The following is a 7,702-nucleotide window of genomic DNA, read 5'->3' as shown; positions in this document are numbered from 1 at the left end:
AGGAGAACTGCCTGAGCTGTGCTGCGTTCTTTACGTGTTCCAAGTGACCGTAAATTCCAGCTCGGGGTCTGTCTCGGTCAGAACAGCTTTTTCCTGCTTTTGCCGGTGCAGACAACCCAGACCCAGAGCACTGCGTGTTCCCACTCTGCTCCACACGGCAGCAATGTGGGGAGGAGAAGGGGCCACGTCCCTGTGCTGACTATTTTGGGGTGGAGGTTGGAGCAGCGGGTCCTGATTTGTCCCTGGGGGCTCAGAGCATCCCTGCTCCCCCTGAAACGCCACGGGATGCTGCGTGCCACCACAGCGCGCCCAATGGCTCTCTGTGCTCCAGGAGAGCCTTCTGCTCTCACCTTGCACATCTTTGCAACCAGGGTGGGTGTTTGGGTGGAAAGGGGTAAACTGGGGTTTGCCCCACTCCTCTATGGGGTCCCGCATGGGGTTGAGCCTGGCACCAAGCTGCACCCCTCAAGGGTTAACCCCACTCGGGCTGTTCAAACACCTCCAGCTGAGGTAAGCACGCAGCCTGTTTGTTCAGGTAAATAAGGAAGGAATTGGATATAATGGGCCAAGGAGGCATTTGCTGAGCGCGTCCCCATCGCACACCTCCTCCATCCCTCAGCCACCTCTCCCTGTGCCCCATCCGTGCCCCCACCCCATACGGTGCCCACTGGCAGCCCATGCTTCGGAGCCCGTGAGCCGGGTGGGTGCTGTGGGGCACCGTCCCCATTGGGGCACTGTGTCTGGGGCCATGCCCACCCCAGGCACTGAGCCGAGCGGTGTGGGGTCAGCTCTTCCCACCCACTGCTGGGACCGATGCTGCTGCTGAGCCCCTTGAAGGTAAGAGCCATACAACCGTCCCTGTGGACCCTCCTGCCATCCCCTGTAGGTTGGTGCCGGTTGGGGTGGGTGTGGGGTTGTCTGCTGTGGTCATTTCATCCCGTTGCTCTCAGGTCAGCTGGGGGCACAACCATCCCCTGCTGCGTGTTCCAGGTGCTCCTCGGGGGGTTATCACCCAAAATCAAGCGTGGTTTGCAAGACCCCAACCTGCTCTATGGAGATGGTGTGATTTGGGCTCCCCATGAAAGCGCAGAGCGGTTGGGTCCCATAATGAAGATGCCGTGTCCTTGGGGGCAGCTGGGCACCCTGTTACCAGAGCGGCCTTCTTAGGGCCGCTACGTTTCTCTGGATTTCTGCTGTGTTTTTTCCCTGAGTGCTCGAGGCACGTTGGCTCCAGGTTGGATTTTTATGGTTCTGCTCGGTTAGTGAAACACAAACAGCGCTCGGCTGCCAAATCCCCCACAATACGGCCGTTCTCGCGGGCAGGGATCTGCCTGCTATAAATAGGGGCTCCCTGGCCCTGCATGGGGAACACCAAGCTCTGCTGCTCACCTGGGGGACGCCGAGCACTGAGGCTTTGCTCAGGACACCACTGGGTTGTGCCCGTCCCCACCCCACTGCTGTTAACGCATGGCTGGGGCAGCCTGACCTGGGGTTTGGGACACACAGCCCAGCTGTCAGCCTCCATGCAGGTAATGGGGGGGTTTAGGGAGGGTGACAAAAGGCTGGGGGCAGCTCTGGGACCTGGGTGGGCTGCATCCCTCCTGTGCACTGGGTTTGTCCCATTGTGGGGCTGCAACCCCTGGCATTTCTGTATCTGCCCCACGTCCCCAGCTATGGGGGGGGTCTTAGGGCATTGTCGTGTGAGGTTTGGGGGCTCTCACGTTGTGTGCTGTCTGCTGCTGGAAGAAACTGGGGACAAACCCCCAAATCCCTGATAGCAACAGGTTTGGGGGCAGAAAGGATTTTGCTGGGTCTCCATCCTCTTCGAGCTGTTGCTTTGGGATTGGAGAGTAAAAGGGTGTCCTGCTGGCAGTAGGGATGTGTGGGGTGGATCTGGATCACAGCACGGCCCCATCGCAGTGCTGGGGTCGGGGGGAGGTGGGGGGCACACAGCCCGGTCCCACTCCCCTCACTGCCTGGGAGGGGGTGGCTGGGAAGCACCTGTGGATTCAGGACCGTCCGGGTGCCCCATGCCTGGCACAACCTGTTCCACAGCGGCTTAGGAGTAATTAACGGCCCCATTGTTCGAGGGTCGGAGGGGGGGGGGAGGGATTTTTTATTTATGTTTAATTTCCCTTGTTTGAAAGGCCGATCCCAGCGGAGGTGTCACTGCGCACAGCCGGGCGCTGCTTGCCAGCGTTGCTCCGGGGCATTTCGGTGTCCCCATCGCTCACAGCTCCGTTCCCCAGATAGGGCTGAGAGCGGCACGGCTGGGCCGTACCTTACGGTGATGCACCTCCAGTTTTCTAGGGAAAAGCAACAAGGGAGAGGGAAGGGGGAAAAAAGGCACCCGAAGCTGCGAGCAAACAGTTCCCACCCAGGGAAGGCAAACAGCGGCCCCCGCCCTGCGAGTACAACGTGGTGCTTGGGTGGTTGCACTGGGGCCACGTTCCCAAACGTCCCAATCCTCCCTGTGCCCATCTGGAGGGCTGGCAGAGGAGGGGGAGGGCAGAGCGTTGGGGATCCCTCCTGTTGTGCTGCTGGAGCCGTGCAGCTGTCGCCGCGTCCCTTTGTGCTGCAGCAGCGTGGGGCTGCATGGAAGGCGGATCTGCTAAAGCTCTTCTTTTCATCCACAGCAGATAAAGGGGAGGCTTGGGAGCGGGTGCCATCGCTCAGGGAAACTGCTGGGAGAGGGGGGAGGCAGCCCCTTTCTCCTTCTCCTCCTCATCACTGCTGCCTTCTCTCAGTGCTGCGGTGCCAGGTCCCACGCAACCATGGGGCTGTGCCACCCCTGACAGCAGGACGTGGCTGGTGCTCGTGGTTGGTGCCCAGCAGGGCTCTTCCTGATGTTGTGTGAGCATCCCACAGTGCTGGGAGCAAATCTACTCCCAGGCTGAGCGGTGCTGTGCAGCTCAGTGCTGCCCCTTCCCCTCATTCCCATCCCCTCGCAGAGCACCGGTCCCTGGATCCCTCTCCTGGAGCTCTCAGTGGATGGAGCCATTCTGTGGGGTTGCCTCATGAGGCTCATCCTCCTGAGCCCTCAGTGGATGGAGACGGACAGATGGGAGCAGCTTTTATTGCAATGGAGTGAAGGGAAAGTTGTCTTCCAGGGGTGGCCAAAGCCATTTGGCCCAGGGGAGCCACCCCCGGAGCCCCCGCTGCTGGGATGCGCTCAGCTGATGCTCTCCATGCACATCGCAGGGTTTAAGCATCCCACGTCCCACATGCGCGGGCTTTGGGGGCTCAGCCTCACCCAGGACTCCCCAGTGCCCCATAACCAGACTCCATCTCCCACCCCCAAAACCGGGACCATCCGCATCACAACCCTAAGCCAACATTCCTCCGAAGGCTCCCTGGGCTCCGTGCTTCTCTTTGTAGGATTTTCCCCCTCTAACAGGCTTAGCACTGCTTTGTGCCTGAGCCTCTCCTCCCCCCCCATCCCAGGTCTGAGCACTGGAAGCATGGGCAGCCCCAGCCCCCCCAGCACCCCTTTCTGCCTGCACTACTTCGACATGCTCTACTCGGAGGACGTCGCGTGGGCTGCCAAAGGGATGGGGGAGACCTCCCAGAGCGGCGTCCCAGGGGGGCGAGGGGAGGTGAAGAAGGAGCCGGAGCAGTGCCCCATCATCGACAGCCAAGGTTTGGGGCTGGGGGGCGATGGGGAGCTGCAGGGGGGGCTGCCCTTGGAGGAGCACTCACTGGAGCAGATGCAGAGCATGGTGGTGGGCGAAGTGCTGAAGGACATCGAGACGGCGTGCAAGCTGCTCAACATTGCTGCAGGTGGGTGCTTGCAGATCTCCTCTCCCCCCCAAAAAAAGAAACCTATAAAATGCCCCCAAACCCATCTGATCACTCCAGACCCCCGAAAATGGCCCCAAAGCTTTTAAATGTTCCCAAAAATACTGCAGAACTGCCCCAAAGTGCCCCGTGTGCTTTGATACCCCCAAAAGACCCTGAGCCACTCAGAATGCCCCCAACCCCCTTTAACACCACCAGAAGATCCAAACACACTCTAAGATACCCAAACTGCCCTAAGCAGCCTCCCTCCTCCCCCACAAATACCCCCAGATCCCAAAACCTGCCAGGACTCTCCAAGTGCCCCGAAACGTTTGGATGTGCCCTGAAACAGAATGTCCTAAATGCTCCGAAACCATTCTGATACCCTAAGGCTGCCCCAAAAGTGCCCAACCTACCCCCAAACCTCCTGCAAGGCTCCTTAAATGTCCCCCAAAAACCCCTCAAAATGAGGAGAAAAGGACTCGCTCATCCTCCCCACTCTTGGCCCCACGGGGGTGGACGACCTCAGGGTACCCCCGGCCCTATGGGGTGACGCTGCTCTCACTGCCCCCAACCCCAGACCCCGCAGACTGGAGCCCTGGCAACGTGCAGAAGTGGATCCTGTGGACGGAGCATCAGTACCGACTGCCGCAGCTCGGGAAGTCCTTCCAGGAGCTGTCAGGGAAGGAGCTGTGCGCCATGTCGGAGGAGCAGTTCTGCCAACGCTCGCCCGTCTGCGGCGATGTCCTGCATGCACACCTGGACATCTGGAAGTCGGGTACGTGGGGGCCGGGGGGAGCGCGGAGCTGCAGGTTGGGCTCCCTCTGACCGCCCGCTCCCCAATTTCCAGCTGCGTGGATGAAGGAAAAAGCTGCCCCGGGAGATGTGAGATACTGCGGTGAGTTCTGCGTGGCTTTGGCGGGGTTCTGACCTTCGTTTCAGCCCCAGATGCAAGCATGGGGTATGGGGGGGCTTCATGCTATGGGGCAGCTGATGGTTGGACCCCGCTGTTCTCCCTGCTGCCTCCTGCCCCAACCCCGGGGCTCATCAACCACCCCACACCTCCCTGTGCAGGGGGTGACAGCGGATGGGCGGACGGCGAGGTGGACTCATCCTGCGCCGGGCAGCCCATCCACCTGTGGCAGTTCCTGAAGGAGCTGCTGCTGAAACCCCACAACTACGGACGCTTCATCCGTTGGCTCAACAAGGAGAAAGGTGGGCGGGCACTCCTGGGGTCAGGGGAAGGGGGTCCGTAGGGGGGTCACCCCAAACTTCCCATCCCCGCTCCCCCCACGTAGGGATCTTCAAGATCGAGGACTCGGCGCAGGTGGCGCGACTGTGGGGCATCCGGAAGAACCGCCCAGCCATGAACTACGACAAACTGAGCCGCTCCATCCGGCAGTACTACAAGAAGGGCATCATCCGCAAACCCGACATCTCGCAGCGCCTCGTCTACCAGTTTGTGCACCCGCTCTGAGGGACTGAGCCTCGGGGGCGTGGGGGACTCTCACTGCCCTCCACGACCTCATCATCGTCTTCCAGCGCTTTAGGACCGTGGTTGGAGTCATCCCTGTGGACCGTAGGGACCCTTCTGTCCCCAGAGCCCGTACTTGGAGTGGGGATGAGCTCAGAGAGCATGGCTTTGTGCCCAGCTCCAGTGCCAGGACAATGCATGGTGTGGATTTAGGGGCTGGAGGCTGCAAAGAGGGACACGGAAATGACAGACAATGTGTTGAGGAGCTGAGGGGGGGCTGCCTGCAGTCTTGGGATCGATGGTGAGAGCGTGCTCGGGGTCACCGGGGCTGCAGCTGGGGACCTGCTGTCCCCATACACTGCCCTCCCTTCTCTACAGCCCTGGGCATCACCAGGACATGCCCCCCCCATAGGAGACCCCCATAACTCTATGGCATCACCTGCCCCAGCACAGGGAGCACCCTGCCCTTGTGCCACCACTGGGCTGGGATTTGGGGTCGTTTTGGATTTCTTGCCAGCAAACCCTTGAGCTGCAACAGAGCTGCCCCGGATGAACCCCCAGAACAGCTCTTGGATGTCGGGGATGGAGCCATCCAAATATGGGGTGCAGCGGTGGGACCCCACTCCATCCCTTCCTCCTGGGCACGGGATGGGGATGGAGAACAAAGCTGGGCTCACGGCACAAACGAGGACAACGGCCCTGGCTGTGGGTCGGGCATGTTGGCTTCACCCTGTGGGTTGAGCATAAGGGACGGGGAGGTGGGAGGGAGCTGGGGCACCCACCCCCATCTGCTATGGGTTCGCACCACACAGAGACACGAGGCCCCGGGACAGATGCATCCCCCATCCCTCTGCAAATATGGGGGGGTCCCACCTCAAATCCCACCTCATGGCTGAGGATGTGCGCTGTGCACAGGGAGGGGCTGCACAACGTGGGACCTCAGCTCCCTCAGCAGCCCCCATTGAGCCGCACCCCCAGCCCTGGGCACGGGGACCCCCGGAATCCCCCAGCCCTCATCCTCAGCACGGTGCTCTCTGCTGGGTTTGGGATTCCCCTTCGCCTGTCCTGTTCCTTAGAGAAAGAGACACAGCTCTGCCATTCCCCTCCGGACACAGAACTGGGGGATGGTGGGAACTGCACATTTCACGAAGCTCTGGGCCACCCGGCGATGTCCACCTTGTATATTACAGTCGTTATTTGTTTGATTTTCTTCATGGTTTTGCCTGGCGGTGAGTTGTGCTTTAGGTTCAGGTGGAGAGGGCAGAAGGGAGACCCGAATCCCTGCGAAAAAAAATGATTCATGCTCACGTTTCTGCCTGTACCTCCACTGAACTGCCCTTGTCCTGCTGCTGCTCGCCGTGGGCACAGGGGCAGCACTGTGGGTCAGCCCCAAGCCCTGCTGCGTACATAAGGGAAAATCACTTTTCTGCCCCCTCTCCCCCTTTCTCCACCCCCATTGCTCACAGCTGCTGCTGTTTCCCAGGGCTGCTTGGGACAGGGGCTGGTGACCCACACATTGCACCTCCCGTGGGTTTGGGTTTGTAGGAAGTCTCTGCACGCCGTGCCAGAACCTCAGGGCTTTCCCACCTCCCACTTTCCCCAGTATAGCTCAGGATCCCATTGCCTTCACTGGGAATGCTCTCCACCTGGTTTATCTCAGATCCCCCTGAGGGCTTTGCAAGGCTTTGCCCCATGGCTTGGCCCATCCCACAGGGTGTGCTCCCCTTCCCACAGCCCCCCAGCACGATCCACAGCTCCCTGTGCCATTTCCCAGCTGACCCCAAAGGCAGCGAGCCCCATTCCTGCAGCACCCAGTGCCGCATCCTGGGGCTGCAGAGGGCACGGGGGTGGGGGGGAGGTGGGGATTTTGGCACTCACCCCACATCGAGGTCCACAACCCCAAGGGCAGAGCGGGATCTGCACACACAACCCCAAACCCAGACCCGGAGGATGCGCACAGAGGTCGGTTATTTTCGCTTGCTGCTTTAGTTGTTGTATCCACGGTCATTACAATCACAATATATATATATTATATATATACTTCTTAAATTACACAATCAATGTACAAAAACCGGGGTGCATTGCTGAGACGGGCGGTCGGGGTTTGTTAATCTGACTTTTTGTGTGGGTTGTTGTTTTTTCTTTTTCCCATTCGTGTGCCGGGCAGGAGGGGCGCAGTGCCCACAGCTGCCCCCGGAGGAGCGCTGCGTCCCTGGAGCCAAACAATTCGCAAAGCCAAGGGAAGGTGGGAAAGAAATAAACGGTGATGAGCTGTAGGGAAGTGCGTGGGGCAGTGAGGAGGGGAGAGGGGTGGGGGCTATGTGGGAGCACCCATGGGTGCTGGGGGGCTGAGCTCTACGCATAGTGTGGGTGAAGGAACGGAGCGAGCGCGGCTGCAGTTTCTCTCCCCCTGCAGGACCTCTGGAAGGGGTCAGAGGACAACCTCCCAGC

At 60.2% G+C, this 7,702-nt stretch overlaps 1 protein-coding gene across 1 annotated transcript; it reads left to right on the top strand.

The window, feature by feature from the left end:
- Positions 1-584: 584 nt before the first annotated feature.
- On the top strand, positions 585-7,512 carry SPDEF (SAM pointed domain containing ETS transcription factor). The gene is made up of 6 exons (XM_052698328.1): positions 585-837; positions 3,445-3,780; positions 4,358-4,555; positions 4,628-4,675; positions 4,852-4,992; positions 5,076-7,512. Exons 2-6 carry the CDS (start codon positions 3,462-3,464, stop codon positions 5,252-5,254), a joined length of 885 nt encoding a protein of 294 aa, XP_052554288.1. The 5' UTR covers positions 585-837; positions 3,445-3,461; the 3' UTR covers positions 5,255-7,512.
- Positions 7,513-7,702: the final 190 nt, after the last annotated feature.

Source organism: Tympanuchus pallidicinctus, unplaced genomic scaffold (assembly GCF_026119805.1).
Source record: "Tympanuchus pallidicinctus isolate F22 unplaced genomic scaffold, pur_lepc_1.0 scaffold32, whole genome shotgun sequence".
Lineage (NCBI taxonomy): Eukaryota > Metazoa > Chordata > Aves > Galliformes > Phasianidae > Tympanuchus > Tympanuchus pallidicinctus.
The sequence above is the reverse complement of the archived record's forward strand: the minus strand, read 5'-3'. Positions and strand labels throughout refer to the sequence as shown.

Excerpts from the sequence above, each read along its gene's own strand:
- SPDEF (XM_052698328.1), top strand. The coding sequence starts at position 3,462 with ATGGGCAGCCCCAGCCCCCCCAGCACCCCTTTCTGCCTGCACTACTTC. Across the intron at positions 3,781-4,357 it reads GCTGCTCAACATTGCTGCAG|ACCCCGCAGACTGGAGCCCT; the intron begins GTGGGTGCTTGC and ends CCCCAACCCCAG. Across the intron at positions 4,676-4,851 it reads GGGAGATGTGAGATACTGCG|GGGGTGACAGCGGATGGGCG; the intron begins GTGAGTTCTGCG and ends CTCCCTGTGCAG.